The sequence below is a fragment of the Vipera ursinii genome, assembly GCF_947247035.1.
Source record: "Vipera ursinii genome assembly, chromosome: 1".
In the NCBI taxonomy this organism is placed as follows: Eukaryota; Metazoa; Chordata; class Lepidosauria; order Squamata; family Viperidae; genus Vipera; species Vipera ursinii.
In genome coordinates, this window is record NC_139512.1 from 9,120,704 (window position 1) to 9,137,218 (window position 16,515).

The window sequence follows — 16,515 nt, forward strand, 5'->3', positions numbered from 1 at the left end:
TTGGCGGGTCGAATCCCGAGTGCCGCGTAACAGAGTGAGCGCCTGTTACTCGTCCCAGCTTCTGCCAACCTAGCAGTTCGAAAGCACGTAAAAATGCAAGTAGAAAAATAGGGACCACTACGGTGGGAAGGTAACAGCGCTCCGTGCGCCTTTGGCGTCTAGTCATGCCAGCCACATGACCACGGAGACGTCCTTGGACAAGCGCTGGCTCTTCGGCTTTGAAACGGAGATGAGCACCGGCCCCTAGAGTCGGAAACGACTAGCACGCATGTGCGGGGGAACCTTTACCTTTTATATATATATATATATATATATATATATATATATATATATATATATATATATATATATGGACAGGGGGTCTTCAAACGTGGCCCTTTTATGACTTGTGGACTTCAACTCCCAGAATTCCTCAGCCAGCGTGGAAGTCCACAAGTCATCAAAAGGCCAAGTTTGAAGACCCCTGACCTATACTATACAAAGTATTCTATCTACTCTATAAATTATGCCTCTCAGATGTGAAGAATTTCTAGTTATCAAAAGAAATACATCTCAATGGAACAGGAATGCCAGAGATCGTGTTTCTCATCCTTCTTCTAAAATTGCATTTCATGAGACTCTGATCAATTGAAATCCTCCGGGGCTTTATTAATTGTATCGTTAATAACAACACGCTAACTAAAGTGTCTGCCCCTCTTGTTCCTAACCCCCCCCCCCCCAGTGAGACAACAATTGCACACTCAGTTATTTGGCTGGTTCTGTTCCAGTTTAAAAGCTTGTCCCATCGGCTTCTAGTGGAGATAGGAAACGTAAAATAGGACCGGTCATTTTTTTTTTACTTCTGAGTAAGCCCCTGGGAACAGTAGAAGCTACTTCCCGAGGAAGAAGCCCATGTAGCCCAGCGTTGGTTTCAGTTGCAAGAAGATTCAATCCCGAATGAAAACCCTTCCTCGATAATTAAACGTAAAGCTATCGCAGCGTTTCTTCTAAAATAAAAAAACACCGTTTTTTTCCCCCCTGAAACACAATAATAATAATAATAATTTTTTTTAAAAAGCCGAATCGTGACGTTTGAATAAACCAGGGGTCTTCAAACTTGGCCCTTTTATGACTTGTGGACTTCAACTCCCAGAATTCCTCAGCCAGGCCCGCTAGAACTGCTAGAACAGGGGTCTTCTTCAAACTTGGCCCTTTTATGACTTGTGGACTTCAACTCCCAGAATTCCTTAGCCAGGCCCGCTAGAACTGCTAGAACAGGGGTCTTCCAACTTGGCCCTTTTATGACTTGTGGACTTCAACTCCCAGAATTCCTCAGCCAGCCATGCTGGCTGAGGAATTCTGGGAGTTGAAGTCCACAAGTCATAAAAGGGCCAAGTTTGAAGAAGACCCCCAAGAATAAACCCTCCTGCCTCTTTTAATTGCATCCTCAGCCCCCCACCACCCCACCCCCACCCTCCCTTTTACAATTGCGACCCCTCCCGTTTCTCGCCGTCGGTGCGTCTCTCCGTCTCGAATAAAACTCCCGCACGCCGTATCACTTCTTCTTCTTTTTTTGTTTTAATAAAAGCTCTTTGTTGTAGAACTCATACATCATGAATGGCCCTTTAAAAAAAAAAAGAGAGAGAGAGAGAGAGGAGTGGGGAGGGGGGAAAGGGCGAGGAAATACGGGGGCTGGCTTGGCAGAAGCGCGTGGGCGGAGGAAACAAAAACTCCATTCTGGCGCCCGAAGCCCCGCCCACTATTGCTCGATCCCTGGCGGGGCGGGCGAAGGCGGGGGGTGGGCGGGGCGAGGCGAGGCGAAGCATCCGGTCTCCTTCCACACGTGGGGGGGGGGAGAGGCGCGAAGCGACAGCCATTGGTCGGCCGCGCTGGCGTCTTCAGCGGGAGGAGAGCTCCGATTGGCTCGCGGCGGGGCTGGCCGAGCGAGCGAGCGAGCGAGCGAGAGAGAGAGAGAGAAAAGAATGAATGGGGAGGGGGGAGAGTAACCCCGCCCATTTAGAACGTTGATACATTCTAACTTTTTTTTTCCCTCCCCCTCCCCCACCCCTCCCTCTTTCATCTCTCCTCCTCCGCTGTCTCTTCCCGGCACTGGTTACTTTCACGCCAGACTCCGAGAGCGGCGGCAGCGGCGGCGGCGGCGGGAGCCGGGCTGCTTCGCTGCTCGGGTGTGCGCGCGTTTGGCCACGGGTTCGAGCCCCCAGGTGTGTGTGTGTGTGTGTGTGTGTGTGTGTGTAGGGGGGGAAGCCAGCTGTAGCAACCCAACCCGACATTTTTTTCCTTTTTTCTTCTTTCTTCTTCTTCCTCCCTTTCTTGGGTTTTTCAGATTTTTTGTGGGTTTTTTTTGGTTTTTTTAACCTTCCCTGCTGCGTTTCCGTAAGAAGGCAGAGAGATAGTATTATTTGGGGTGGGGGGGGGGTCGGGGTGGGGGGGTTTGGGATGGAATGAGCGTGTCTCTGTGTGTGTGTGTGGCGGGGATCTGAGGATCAATTGATCTGTTCCCAAACGCTCTCCTTTCCCCCCCCTCCTTTAAGGATGCGTGTAATCCTCGGGGAGAGGGGAGAGGGGGGGAAAATAAGCGAGTTGCGGGTATCTTTCTGACGGAAAGGGGTGGGGGTCGTGAAAGGACAAAAAGACGCCCCTTTCCCTCTTCTCCGCGATCTCTGCGCCCGGGTGGCTGGCGGAGCAGAACTTTTTTTTCTGGAAAAGATCCGAAGACGTTTGGTTGGACTTGAATTTGCGCCCGGGCGAGGGATGGAGGGGGAAGGGGGGGGAGGAAGAGAGGAGACGGAGTCGCTCCAGGGTCGTGCAAACGCGGCGGCGGCGGGGGGGGGGGCTGGGCGAAAAGGCACTCCTTTGTTTGCGGGGCAGCCTGTCTTACCAGCTTCTTCGAGGCCTCATCTCTCTGCCTCCGCCCCCCCCTTTCCACCCCACCCCCCAGGTGAATCGAATGGACCACCAACCCACCCCCAGGAGCTGCAGCCGGGGGCCCCCAGCCTGCGACACTGTGCAGAGTGACCCTCCTATGAATGTTTTCATTCACACGACCACCGGGGCCCGGTATGAGCTCTCTGTCCCCGTGGAAGAGACGGTGGAAGGTCTGAAGAGGAGGCTGTCTCAGAGGCTTAAAGTCCCCAAGGAACGCCTGGCTCTCTTACATAAAGAAAGGTATTTACTCTGGTGGGATTGTGGATGTCTCTGTGTGTGTGTGTGTGTGTGTGTGTGTGTGTGTGTGTCTATCATCCATTTCCTACCCCCACCCCGTTTCGAAATAAAGACCTGGGGTGGGGGTGGGGGGGGTCAGAAGATAGTAGGAAGTTAGAATATAACCCATTTGTTTCTTTTTTTGAATTGGGGCAGACCTTTAATTAAAAGCAGTTCTACACCCCGTTTCGAAATAAAGACCTGGGGTGGGGGGGGAGAAGATAGTGGGAAGTTAGAATTTAACCCATTTCTTTCTTTCTTTTTTTTTGAATTGGGGGAGACCTTTAATTAAAAGCAGTTCTATAGCTGTTTTGAACCTCTGGGGGGGTGGGAAGTCTCCTGGAGTTCAGATAAGGCAAATTCGGGAACTGCTTGGAATTTTTCTGGGTCTTAAGATTTCTTTGGGCTGCAGCCTTCTTCCTAAAGGAGTGAGGAAAAACTTCCCGAAGTGTATGGAGAAAGAAGAAAGTGTAGAGTCTCTAGGCTACTGGGCAACTGTCTTGAACTTTCTTGGGTATTGTGTGGGAATGCCTGCAGAAATCTTTGTGCATGCCTGTAATTATATACCGTCTTTTTTGAAAGAAATGTTGCAAATGTGCTGATTGTGGAATACTGTTTAGATAAGAATCCATGCATCTCTACAGAAGGGAGACTGTGTATGTGTGTATACATACATACATACATACATACATACATACATATATATATATATATATATATATATATATATATGTGTGTGTGTGTGTATGTGTGTGTGTATATATGTATGTATGTATGTGTGTGTGTGTATATATATATACACACATACACATATACATCATACACTGCACACATATACATACATACATACATACATATATAGAGAGAGAGTGAGAGAGAGAGCACAGTGGGATTCATTTTTGACATTCAGGCATACCATAAAATAGCCAGAGGGAGCCTATATGGAGTACTTAGAAGAGAAAAATATAGCTTGAACCTCTTGCAGATTTCTTTCTGCAAAATACCTTATTCCTCATTTATTCCCTTGTAAAACTCTGAAAGCTTTTGTAAAGAGCAGAGTGTAGCCCCTCCCCATAAATAACATGCTGATGCAATCCCTCCCCCCTTACCCCACTCTTTTTCCCTGCTGGTGGAAGAAATGTAAATATCTATTGATCTGATCTCAGGGTCAGAATTGGTCCTGGCAGCTTTGCTTAAGATGAAGAGAGAAGAAGACTAGGAAGATAAAGACAAGCCTCTTCAAGCGTTTCCCACACACAGACACACACACACAGCCTGCCCGCCCCCCCCCCAAAGCTTTATTGGCTTCAGATTCCCTTTCTGTCCCTGCCTGCCTTCCCTTGGAGGTGTCCTCTGTTCTGAAGGTTGAATTTGGGTAGCGTGCAAGTGCATAGAGAGAAATGTACGCCTACACACACATGCACGCGCAGGCACACATACACACACACACACATTCACGCTTGCATGCACACAGATGCAGGCCACCACTTACACAGACCTTTTAACTGCTTCAAAAAAAAATTCCCCCCAAAAGAGCTTTGGAGAAACCTTGAAGGTGCAAGGGAAGGCTAGCTGGGGCTGCCTTGAATGTCCTTTGTGAGGGGCAAGAGAGGAAAGGTTTGGGTTTTTTTTGAGGGATGGGGGGGGGAAACGGGGCTATCTGGAGTGCCTGAGCCACTCTCTTTGTTTAACTAAATCCCCCCTTAGCTTTGTTAGAGAATGCAGAACGGATCAGTCCTTAAGATGCAAAACAGCTCTCTCTGCCATTGTACAGCCAACCCTCATGCTGCACAGGGCCCCCCAAATTAACCCCAAAGTCTATCCCCTCTTTTGCTCCCTTATGCATCTTCCCAGCCTCTGAGCTTAAGGTACACTGAAAGAGGATTTAAAATCTACCAACCCTAGCTTTAAAACAAAACAAAATGTCATTTTGTCTCCCAGCCCTTCTGGCAATTAAGAAGTTCTAGGTATTCCGTACCAGCTTAGAATATTCTGACGGGAATAATGGTAAAGGATGAGGTGGGGGGGGGAGCTGGTTTTATCAATTGATCTGTTCCCAAAACTACCTTCTCCCATCCTTTTTTTTTCTTTTCTTTTTTTGAGAATCAGAGTGGGAAAAACAAAATTCACCCAGCTTCTCTTTCTTCCGGACCCTCCACCCCACCCCACCAAAAATATTCAACAGCTGCTGATGGGATTCTTTATCTGCTCTCCGCCCCCCCCCCCTTTTAACCTTCTTTATCTTCCCAGATCTGTCAGTTCAATTGTCTGGAACGGTAGGAAAAGCAAGGGATTGTTTTGCCTTTGGAGAGTTGCCTGCAGAATCACAGCCCTTCTCTCTCCTGGGGGCAGCAGAGAGAAAAGAGAGAGAGAGACTTGGGATATTATGTTTACATAAGGAGCGGAAAGTGGAACGCCTGGGCTGAGACGGGTTGTTTAGTGGGAGAGGAAAGAAAAAAAACTATAAATTATAAATTAGAACTAATTTTGTCACAGGAACCATTTTAATAACAATAAAAAGCAACGGCAGCCCTCTTATGATTATTTTTTTTAAATCACAACCTCCTTAAGAAACCCTATGCTGCTGTTGTTGCTTTTCCTGTCTTTGTAAAAGTTGCAAACAGTTAAAATGTTTGAGGAAGTGTTTTGTAATCATTCGTGGCTCTTTCTGACATTGTAAACCAAGTCTCGGCTTTTAATTCCCATTCCTTGCTTTTCTCTTCCAGTCGTCTGAATTCAGGCAAGCTGCAAGATTTGGGGGTCGGAGAAGGGAGCAAGCTGACTTTGGTACCCACGGTGGAAGCTGGCTTGATGGTAAATTTTAGCTTTTTGCTAACCATGGTTTCAGGCCAAGGTCATTCTAGGGGCAGGAAATTCAGAACCTAACTTCCTCTTCTCTTTTCAACAGTCTCAAGCATCCAGGCCAGAACAGTCGGTGATGCAAGCATTAGAAAGTTTAACTGAAACTCAGGTAAGATGCGACTCAGGTAGATACGAATAAATTATGTGTGCTCTTTTAAAAACTTTGTTTGGTCCAGTTCTTCCATCTTTAAGAGAAAGAGATGTACGGACAAAAAAATATGGGGAATTATAGTGGATACAGCACTGTCAGTCACTATGGGCCCACTGCAGAGGGATCCTGTAGCTTGAGATTTCTCAACCTCAGCCACTTTGAGATATGTGGACTTCAACTCCCAGAATTCCAGTGGCTGAAGTTGAGACACACTGCTGTAGAAGTTTGGGCTATAATTCCCAGGAGTCCAAGTGGTTTGGCACCTTAGGCCACAAAGCAAAACATTGGAAGGACATCAGGATTGAATAGTGAATTTAATTAATAGTGAATTTGTCAGAGACAAAGCAAAATCTCTTATCGAGATTCTAGTCCAGGGATAGGCAACCTCGGCTCTTTTATGACTCATGGACTTCAACTCCCAGAATTCCTGAGCCAGCCTGGCTCAGCTTGGAAACCTCTCCCTTTCCCCTCAGCGTGGCTGGTTCAGGAATTCTGGGAGTTGAAGTCCATGAGTCATAAAGCGGCCTAGGCGTTTACCAGGGGTAGGCAACCTTGGCTCTTTTATGACTGGTGGACTTCAACTCCCAGAATTCCTGAGCCAGCCTGGCTCAGCTTGGAAACCTCTCCCTTTCCCCTCAGCATGGCTGGCTCAGGAATTCTGGGAGCTGAAGTCCACGAGTCATCAAAGCGCCCAGGTTGCCTACCCCTGTTCTAGTCCATGGGAAGGTTGGTGGGTTTAGCCTATTTCCCTTCTTTCTAAGCAATTGCTCTTCTCTTGTATTATTGTTTTAGTTCTGCTATAGTTTTATTTATTATAATAGTAATAAAAATGTATCCTCTACTTCAGGGGTCCCCACCCCCCGGTCTGTGGACTGGCACCGGTCCGCAGCATGCCAGCAAGTGGGCCGTGCAAACAAGCAAAGCTCCATCCTTGGGATGCAGGCAGTATACAAAACCATACCCTCTGTGGTCCACAGAAAAAACTTTCTCCATGGCACCGGTCCCTGGTGCCCAAAAGGTTGGGGACCTCTGCTCTACTTGATGTCCTCGTTGTACGCCAAGATTTTCTAGAATTCCCCAGGTAGCATGCCAGAGAGGAATTCTGGGTGTTGTAGTTTCAGTAAGGCAGAAAAAGCTAAGGCTTCATGTACTGAAAACCTGATTTCAGAGTCAACCCCTTTCAGACCTTTTTTTGATGCTCCGGTTAAGCAAGCCAGCCTATTGAGCTGGTTGTCTCATCCATGCTTACGTTTTTGGCTGGGTCCTGTGCAGTCTATTTGAGTAGCCCAGGGTGCTCTAATTCTGGTTTGGTTCTCCTTTGCAGATCTATAGGCAAATTCTCTTATTGGCATTCTCACCAGCTGTATTTTACTTTTAAGTCCTGACTTAAGCGATTTCCTCTTGCTTTTAACTTCTATATTGCTTTTGTTCTCATCCTTCCTGATCTTCATTCGTTAGACTTTCTGTTTAACTCATTAAGTGTTCTTTTTTTAAAAAAAAACACCCCAAATCTGTCTTGATTTTTAACTCCTAGATCTGTGTCCACTGATCAATTACAGCAATGAATGAATGTTGTGAGAAGGTATCATAGTTTGCTTTGTCACTGATACATTGGTGAAGCCTGGCTGAGCTGATATGTAGAAAGACTGACTTTGATTTTGTGGACCTACCTATTCTCTAAGTTCCCTCCTCCCCCCCCTTTTTTTTTAAAGGAAGTCTTTTTTAAAAAAAACCACCGTTGCTTCTCCAAAGAGCTTGCTTCTCCAAACAATAGGGTTTTCTCCAGTCAGATAATAGTATTTCTTAGCTATCTCCAACTTGGAAGGAGAATTATGGGAGTCAAGATTTACTTCCTTGACCCTCTGCTCAAAATGGATCCCCTTGACATTCTTGCATAGTCCTTGCATTTTAATTGGCTGTTTGTTCATTTTCTCCTCCCTGTCTGAAGGGTTTTGTATCCTTCCCTTTGGCCTCCACCCTTAGCAAACACAAAACGCTCTTCTTCCTTTCCAACTTTTCCTTCACTTAATTCTGTCCCTTCCCTTGTTGCACGTCACTTCTAATTTTTTGTAACCTGGCATAATATCCTTTCCTGTTCTTTTTTGCAATAAAAAAAAAACAAAACAAAACATGGAGTTGCAAGGGAAGTCAAGGGATTGCAGAGTGAGGGGGGCGGGGCGGGGAGAGAGGATCACATTGCACCCAGTTGACAGACGAGAAGAAAGGGAGGGTGGAAGGATGGGTTTGGGAGTCAGTCAGGTTTATGGTACTTAAAATGCAGAAAAGGAAGGGTCGGATGGAAGAGGGCAGGGGTAAGCAACCTTGGCTCTTTGATGACTGGTGGACTTCAACTCCCAGAATTCCTGAGCCAGCCGTGCTGAGGGGAAAGGGAGAGGTTTCCAAGCTGAGCCGTGCTGGCTCAGGAATTCTGGGAGTTGAAGTCCACGAGTCATAAAAAGAGCCAAGGTTGCCTACCCCTGGAATAGGGAGACCTAGAGAGGAAATAGATATGGGGTGGGGGCGGGAAGGATACCAAAGAGTAATGAAGTGAAGAGTGACTTGCTAGCTGGCCTTCTGTTTGTGATAACTCTGGCTCTGATTAAATTGCTTTTATGTGCACATTCCTTCCTCTTCGCACAGACAGACACCCTGGGATATTTCCAGGAGCGAGAATGTGCCATAAGACTAAGATAGTCTTGCTTGGAGAAGGAAGGGCAATTTAGGCATTGGGGTTTTAGGGGTTCGATGTGGCTGTCGTCTTGAGCAGGAGGTTGAACTAGAAGACCTCCAAGGTCCCTTCCAGCGCTTACGAGTCTATGATCCTCACTAATATTAAAGCAGGAAGTGTTCCCTGCCCACAAGTTACCCTTCTTAAAGGCAAGAGATGAAAGGAAGAAGCGATGAGGAGGGAAGAGGAGAGATGAGCGTACACAGTGGTCCATGGATTAATCTGTAACAGTTCCGGGCTTTGGAAAAGATTTTTGGCATGACTTATATTAAGAAATTGGAAGGGGCAGTGTGGGGGGAAAGCACCACAAAAAAGCTAAAAGTCGTTGGTGCCTTTCTTATTCCTAGCCAGTGGCCCTCACTGCCCAACAAAGACAGGTAGTCCTTACGACCACAACTGAACTCAAAATTTCTGTTGTTAAGTGAGGCATTTGTTAAGTGAGTGAGTTTTGCCCCATTTTACGACCTTTCTTGCCACTGTTAAGTAACCCCGTTGTTAAGTGAACCTGGATTCCCCATTGACTCTGCTTGTTAGAAGGTCGCAAAGGGGATCACGTGACTTGGTCATAAATAGGAGTCAGTTGCCAAGGGCCCGAATTTTGATCACCTGATCATGGGGAATGCTGCAAAGGTCGTAACTGAAAAACGGTCATCAGTCACATTTTTCAATGCCATTGCAACTTTAAACAGTCCCTAAATGAACTGTTGTAAGTTGAGGACTACCTGTACACAGATGTTTGTGGGTCAACATTTCTAAGGGAAATAGACACTTGGAATGCCACCCCACCCCCCACCCCAGGTATTTAGAGGACCCAGCGTAGGAAGCTGTAAATTTGGAAAGTTTTGCTCTGAATTGTTAATTTTGAGGGCCGAATGTCCTGCTTGATGAGTGTGATGTCCTTCCTTTCAAGGGCCTGGGGTGTTTGATGTTTGCTGGATGAGGGATCCCCTCGGCCATCTGGTGGGCTTCAGATTGAGGAAGGCTGAGCAGGGCCTCTGGTAAAATGCCCAGCTTTATAAAAAAAAATGTGCCCCCCCCTTTTCCATCCACGGCTGATCCTTTAAAGCAGGCGTCTCCAAACTTGGCGACTTTGTGGACTTCAACTCCCAGAATTCCTCAGGGTGGATAAGAAGGAAAGGAGGAAGAGCTTATTAAGAGGGTCTCTCTCCCTTTTTTACCTCATCTATTCAGCTAAGAAACAACCAGTAACCTGCTGATAATCCTGGTTGTGTTACAAATTCCATTGTTTCTTCTGGCTGTGGATGCTGGAACCGGGGTGTGTGGGGGGGATGGGTTGTATCATCTGACACCGGAGGGCATTCCTGGTTATGAAATGAGGCCGTGTGCGTTGCTGCCAAGGAGATTATCAAGCCCAGCTCACCCTGTGTTTACAATGCCACCACCCACAGCCGGGAAAGAAGCCAGGGTTAATTTAGGCCAGGCGTGGTTGAATGCCACTGGGGGGATGGGTGGGTGGGGGGGAATTGAATCTAATCTGAATTATCTCTTGGTTTTGGAAGCCGGACTTTGCTTTCTGACTCTGTGAAGCTTTGCTCTGGATTTTCTTCCTCTTTGGCTAGATCCCACCCCTTCAGTCCCTTTGGAGCAGAGTTTCTCAACCTCAGCCATTTTTAAGATGTCTGGACTTCAACTCCCAGAATTCCCCAGCCAGCTATTAAGACAATCCAGCTTCCCCATTGGTTTTGCTTGTCGGAAGCCATCTGCGAAGGTCGCAAATGGTGATTACACGGCCTCTGGGACACTGCAACCATTGTAAATACATGTCAGTTGCTAACCGTCTAGATTTTGATTATGTGACTGTTGGGACATTGCAGTGGTGTGATGGCCGATCACCTTTTTGTCAGTTCTGTCATAACTTTGAATGGTTGTCCTGAGTTGAGGACTGCCTATATGTTGGCAAAGTGGGAGAGGAAAGCATGAAAGGGTTATGTATGTGGATGTATCCAAAGTAAGATGGGAAAGTGCGGTGCTAGTGGTAATCAAACATTTAAAGAGTTTGTCACGCCTGAGAGGAACAAGAGCTGTTCTGTTTTGGTTATAGGGCAGAAGTCTGATCAGTAGGGAAGTAGATTTTTTTTTTACATTAGTAAAAACTTCCCAGTGTTTTTGATGTGGTATGGCCTGACTCTGAAGGGAATTGTCTTTCCTTTGCTGAAGAGGCTTGAGTTGTTCTTCGACAGTGACCTTTGGGCAGGGGGTCAGACTAGATGACCTCAAGGGTATTTTCCACTTCAGTGATTATCATTTGTACTTTGTTTTTTGTTTGTCTTTCTCTTCTGGAACTCGGCTCTTGCGGCCTAAAGCCTTCTCAGGTGGACCTTTTAAAAATCTCTTAGCACCCCACCTGTTCTGCATGAAAACGAGGAATTACATCTACAGAGAATGAAAGTTCAGGTTTGAGGTTAGGATTGATTTATTGAAGCTAAGTGCTGCCAATCGCTGGGAGAGGTGGTCTCTTGACGTGGCACACCCCTTTTGACTGAGGTGTTCAAAACCCAGGCTGGATAGCCTAGGGTCCATAGTGTTTTAGTACTGCGTTTCCCCCAAAATAAGACCCAGCTGGAAAATAAGCCCTAGCCTGATTTTTCAGGATGCTGGTAATATGCATCCCACCCCCCAAAAATAAGCCCCGGTTAAGATCCTCAACCCAGACCGACGCATTTAGTACTGTATGTCTCCAAAAATAAGACCTAACCGGAAAATCGGCCCTAATGCTTCTTTTGGAGCAAAATTTAATATAAGCCCCGGTCTTATTTTCAGGGAAACACAATAGATCCTGTACTGAGCAAGGGGGTGGTCTATAGATACCTTTGGAGATTTCCCCCCCCCCCCCCCGTCTCTTAAAGGGCTGCCTAAATCAAACCATGCTACTTACTGTTTGGCCTGGACAGAGAGGCTCCCCATTTTGTGATCTTTTAGAGCAGGGGGTGTTCAAACTCGGCCCTTTTATGACTCACGGACTTCAACTCCCAGAATTCCTCAGCCAGACACATTGGCTGAGGAATTCTGGGAGTTGAAGTCCGTGAGTCATAAAAGGTCTGAGTTTGAAGACCCCTGCTTTAGAGCCTCCAAGCTTTTACGTCTCCCCTCCCTGCTCACCCACCCCACATATACTAGAGGGGGAGGCAAGCAGCTTAAGAAAGGACATGTTGGCACTGCCAAGAATCCTGTGGCACTGCCAGGGCCTGGTCACGGAGTGTTCCACTTTTTTTGGGGGGGGCTGAGGCTGAGTGAGTCATCCCACAAAGGAGGTGGGGGGACAGAGAGAGAGAGAGAGAGAGAGAGAGGGAGGTGTCCGGGGAGATCTCCGCTAACCGAAGATTGGTCTCTGACGTCAAAGGGATCTGGAGGACAGCAGAAGGGGGGGGATGGGAAGGAGGAAAACATGAGCTGTCCGGGAGGGAATAAACAGATGGAGGTCTTAAGATGGCCAGCCAGCTCTCTCAAACCAGAAGCAGGAGGCAAGATCTCCCAGGATTTCGTTCCTCTGCTGCCTGGTGGTGGGGGGATTGTGAGAATCCGGTCTTGGTTGGTTCAGACAGATTTCCTTGATCCCGTCTGGATTGGATGCAGAGCTTAAGCTCCTTTGGCTTAGAAGAAAGCAGATTTGGGTGGATCTTGAGAAGTGTTTTTCAACCTTGGCAACTTTTCAGAGGTCTGGACTTCCAGAATTCCCCAGCCAGCTTGGAAGTCCGGAACCTCTGAAAAGGTTGCCGTCTTCTCCTCTCCACCCTGCTTTGTGCCTCCCTTCCTGCCTTCTCCCCCTTTGTGTAGTGTGGGGGAGGGGCCCTTTCCCTTGGCAAGCCCGCCCTGCAAGGCTGGCTGCTAGGAGGCAGCCTGGAAACCGGTGTCGTGACCTGCTTCCCCTTCTGGAAAAAAAAATAAAATGAAAATTAAAAGATCTGTGCTATTTGGCAACCAAGACAAAGAAGCTGCTGAGAGCAGATCCTGGGTGGGGGATGGGGAAGGGGCTGCTCCCCAGCCAAGGACCCCCAGTCAATCAAACCTATCTGGCTGGCTTTTTTTTTTTGCATATGGTAATTACCATCTGTGCTGGATGTTCTGGGGAGAACAAAGGGATGATTTGCATTCAGACACCAAGAAGAGGGAATTCCGGGGACGGAGGGTGGGAGGGAGAGAAGAGAAGGCTGAAGCACATCAAAACGACACGCATGCATGTATGAAGATGGGGAGAGGGAGGGGGGGGTTTCTTCTGCAGCTGGTGCTCTTGTTCTCCTTAGAGGAGCCCACCCACCCCCCTTCTCTTTTTCCCCTTTGCTTTTCAATCGACTTGCGGCGGCAGGCGCTGTCCTTGGGTGGGTGCCCAGCGGTCTTGAGGTGCCGCCAGTGGGGAGGGGGCGGGCGGGTGCTTTGCGCACGGGGAGGTGTGTGCGGATGTCGTGACTGCAGGGAGAGATAGCCTGCTGGTAAGGGAGCCTTTTGTGACTCGGCCAATCTGGAATTTCGTGACTGGTAGCATAAAAAAAGGCTGGGCGATCAGCGATGGAAGAACAGGCTGCAGAGATTTATTTATTTATTTATTTATTTTAAAAAAAAAACCCCAAACAGGTTTTAAGCGATGCTCCCAGTTTCAGGGTAACCAGGATTGGGGACCTGCGGTTTAAGGCCCAGGAATCTCCTGGCTGGCCCAGACCAAGAGTGGTATCCCCAGTTTCCTGCCTTTCTCTGAGGGCTGCATTCTGTCTTCAGCCCATGGGGGTGCTTTGTTTTTTTTTGGGGGGGGGGTTTCCTTTGTTCCCTGACACTTTAATCCCTCGGTCCCATTTACTGGTGGCAAAGGCTGCTTAGAACCCATCTTCCCCCTTCTGAGCGCAGGGTGGTAAACTTAGATAAGCATCAGTGGCACAGAAGGAAAAAAATATGGCATTCCTGCAGGGCACCAAGTTAGGGGAGAGTTGTGTGGGTTTTTTTTCTTCCATCGCAATTCTGCACCCTACCAGGATGTCCTTTAGCGTTCATTAGTGGCTTTTAGACCCACAAGGAGACTGAAACTCTTTGTGCTGCTTGTGATCCAGGCTTCACTTGACATCCCCCAAGCCCTCCACCCATTTTGATGTGTTTTGGAAAGCCTCATCTTTTCTTAAGCATCTGGTTAGTGTTTGGGGATAGAGTGCCCCCGTAACTGAAGGCTCCACTCCTGGTTAATTATCACAAAAGGAAGAAAAAAAACCTTTCCTGAATTCTGTGATCCTTTGTGATTAACCTTGCTGGATTTTAAAGCTGGGCAAGTAAAGTAGTTTTGGAACCCGGAAAAATAAATGCTTTCGAGACCTCTGTTCTCCAAAGGCACGCACCTTTCAGCTTGCGATGATGATGATAATAGTACAAAAGGAAGGAGCAGACATGTAAAGTATGCAACACCTTCTCTTTTGGCAAGGTGGGGCGCCCTCTGCACATGCTCGGGCGCCCTCTTGCTAGAATAGGACTTAGTGGTTTTTTTTTCACTAGCTTCCTCCCACCCTGTTTTACATGAAAAAAAATGAGTTTCTTTTCTCCAAAAGTCCTACTCGGTTGCTTGGGCTGCCTCCCCACCCCAATTTTTTTCCTACCTGGTGTCCGAAACTCACCTCCCCACCCACCTCTTCCTCCTGTAGTTGCTCTGCTATGCACGGCACCCACCTTTCCTCGAGCTGCCGTTCCCACGGGTTTCTCAGAAATCTCCCATCCGCGCTTCCGTCTTTGCAGTGAGGCTGGGGGGGGCGGGGGTGGGTGGGTGGGAGGAGGAAGGCCAGAAAGGCAGAAGTGGTAGAAGGTTTTTGCAATAAACTTGGGCGTTTTGAGCTGGAGGCATGGATAACGCATAATCCGGCCGCCTCTCGTTTTGCTGACGTTTTTGCAGAGGCGAAGGAAGATGGAGGGGGGGGGAGGGAGTGTTTGTCGCTGATCGTGCATTGACAGGAAGCCGGGAGTTGTGCAGAAGGGCGATTCTCCGTCAGCGAGTACGCAACGGCAGAGGTCCTTTTCTTGGTGTGTGCTTTGTTTTCGGAAGCCGGAGGTTGCCATCTGGCACTTTCCGAGGGCTGGTGAATCATTTGCTGCAGTCCTTGTTGTCCTCCATCCCTTGTGTGCATGGTGCTGCTGAGGGCTATGGCGCCCTCCATGAGATCTAGCCGCTTGCTTAGTGCATGTCGGGGGTTTAAGTGGCTCAGCTGCTCTAAGCTTGCTTGCAGATGGGATCAGGAGCACCCCAAGACCTGCTGGGTGGTGCCAAAGCTCTGTTTGGCATACCTTTCCCAGTCCCTTTACACAGAGGTGGCAGTGCCTAAGAGATAAATGGATACACACACACACACACACACACACACACACACACACACACACACCAGCAGCACGAGCCCTCGGTGCACAAGTCAGCCCTTTCCCCCTTCCCAGATTTGGGGAAGCCACACTATGAACACTTCCATCCTGGTTTAAAGGTGGCTTCTTCTTGCTTCTCCTCTTCTGTAAATACCTCAGTTCTGACATCAAAGGCAAACTGCCAGTCCATCCATCCCCTGCCTAGTTTTTTTTCTTCTTTCTTTTTCTTTTCTTTTTTTAAAAAAAACACACTTCAGCTACAGGCCGCACCTGGTACAGCAAATATTGACTGCTCTGAGGTTTCCTACCCAGTCTCCATCTGCTAGGCCACATTGTCCTCTCTCCTGTTCTGAAGGCCCATATATTATGGTCTGTCTTTAAATTAGTCTACCTCAGCTGAACGTTGGCTCTTGTTCTGCACTCAATAGCTGACTGGGAGAAGAAGCTCTAGGTACAGGGGTGGGGAGCGATGGGCCTTTTATGGCCTGTGGACTTCAACTCCCAGAATTCTTGAGCCAGCATGTCTGGTCTAGGAAGACAACTTTGAACAGGTTTCTTGTGTTTTCTTGAATATTTTATTTTAATTATTAAATTTGTTTGCCACCTATCTTGCTGCGTGCAGGAAAGTCTTGATGCAAAACAGCAACTTAACTGGGTGATGAGTCTCTTAGTTTCATGATTATGTTAACCGTAGCAGTGCAACCGGAAATAATAAAATAATACTAATTAATACATTAATACATTTGCATTTCATAGCAAATAATGGCAGTGTTCCCACAGGTCCACCAAGCCAGGGGTCTTCAAACTTGGCCCTTTTGTGACTTGCGGACTTCAACTCCCAGAATTCCTCAGCCAGGCATGCTGGCTGAGGAATTCTGGGAGTTGAAGTCCGCAAGTCATAAAAGGGCCAAGTTTGAAGACCCCTGCGCTAAGCATTAGAGGGCTGAAGCCCCTTGTCTCCTAAGAAAGGGCGAAAGAAAACTTAAGGCATGTTTTCAGGTGCAGGTGGTCCTTGACATCCGACCACAATGGAGTCTTCTCATTACAGTTGTAGGTAATAACAGTCGTAAAACAGGATGGTCCTGTGACATATTTTAATTTTCCAACTTTTTTTCTGGAAGTTGTTAAGTGAATGCTGCAGTCATAAAGCAAATGCCACAATCCTTAAGTGGTTCACTATGGTTGCGGTTTTGCTGAACATTGGAAGTAAGTGTCGATTTTGGGGAAAATGTTG

At 47.6% G+C, this 16,515-nt stretch overlaps 1 protein-coding gene across 2 annotated transcripts in view; it reads left to right on the forward strand.

Moving 5' to 3' along the window:
- MIDN (midnolin) overlaps window positions 1-16,515 on the forward strand; it is a 45,747-nt gene that overhangs the window by 11,339 nt on the left and 17,893 nt on the right. The window contains exons 1-4 of one of the 2 annotated variants that reach the window (XM_083363901.1): window positions 2,155-2,201; window positions 2,939-3,165; window positions 5,928-6,015; window positions 6,110-6,172. In XM_083363901.1, the coding sequence (XP_083220027.1) occupies window positions 2,948-3,165; window positions 5,928-6,015; window positions 6,110-6,172 (369 nt within the window). In that variant the 5' untranslated portion in view covers window positions 2,155-2,201; window positions 2,939-2,947. Of the gene's footprint in view, window positions 1-2,154; window positions 2,202-2,938; window positions 3,166-5,927; window positions 6,016-6,109; window positions 6,173-16,515 lie in introns of those variants that run through there. The other variant, XM_083363900.1, reaches the window with a different exon arrangement.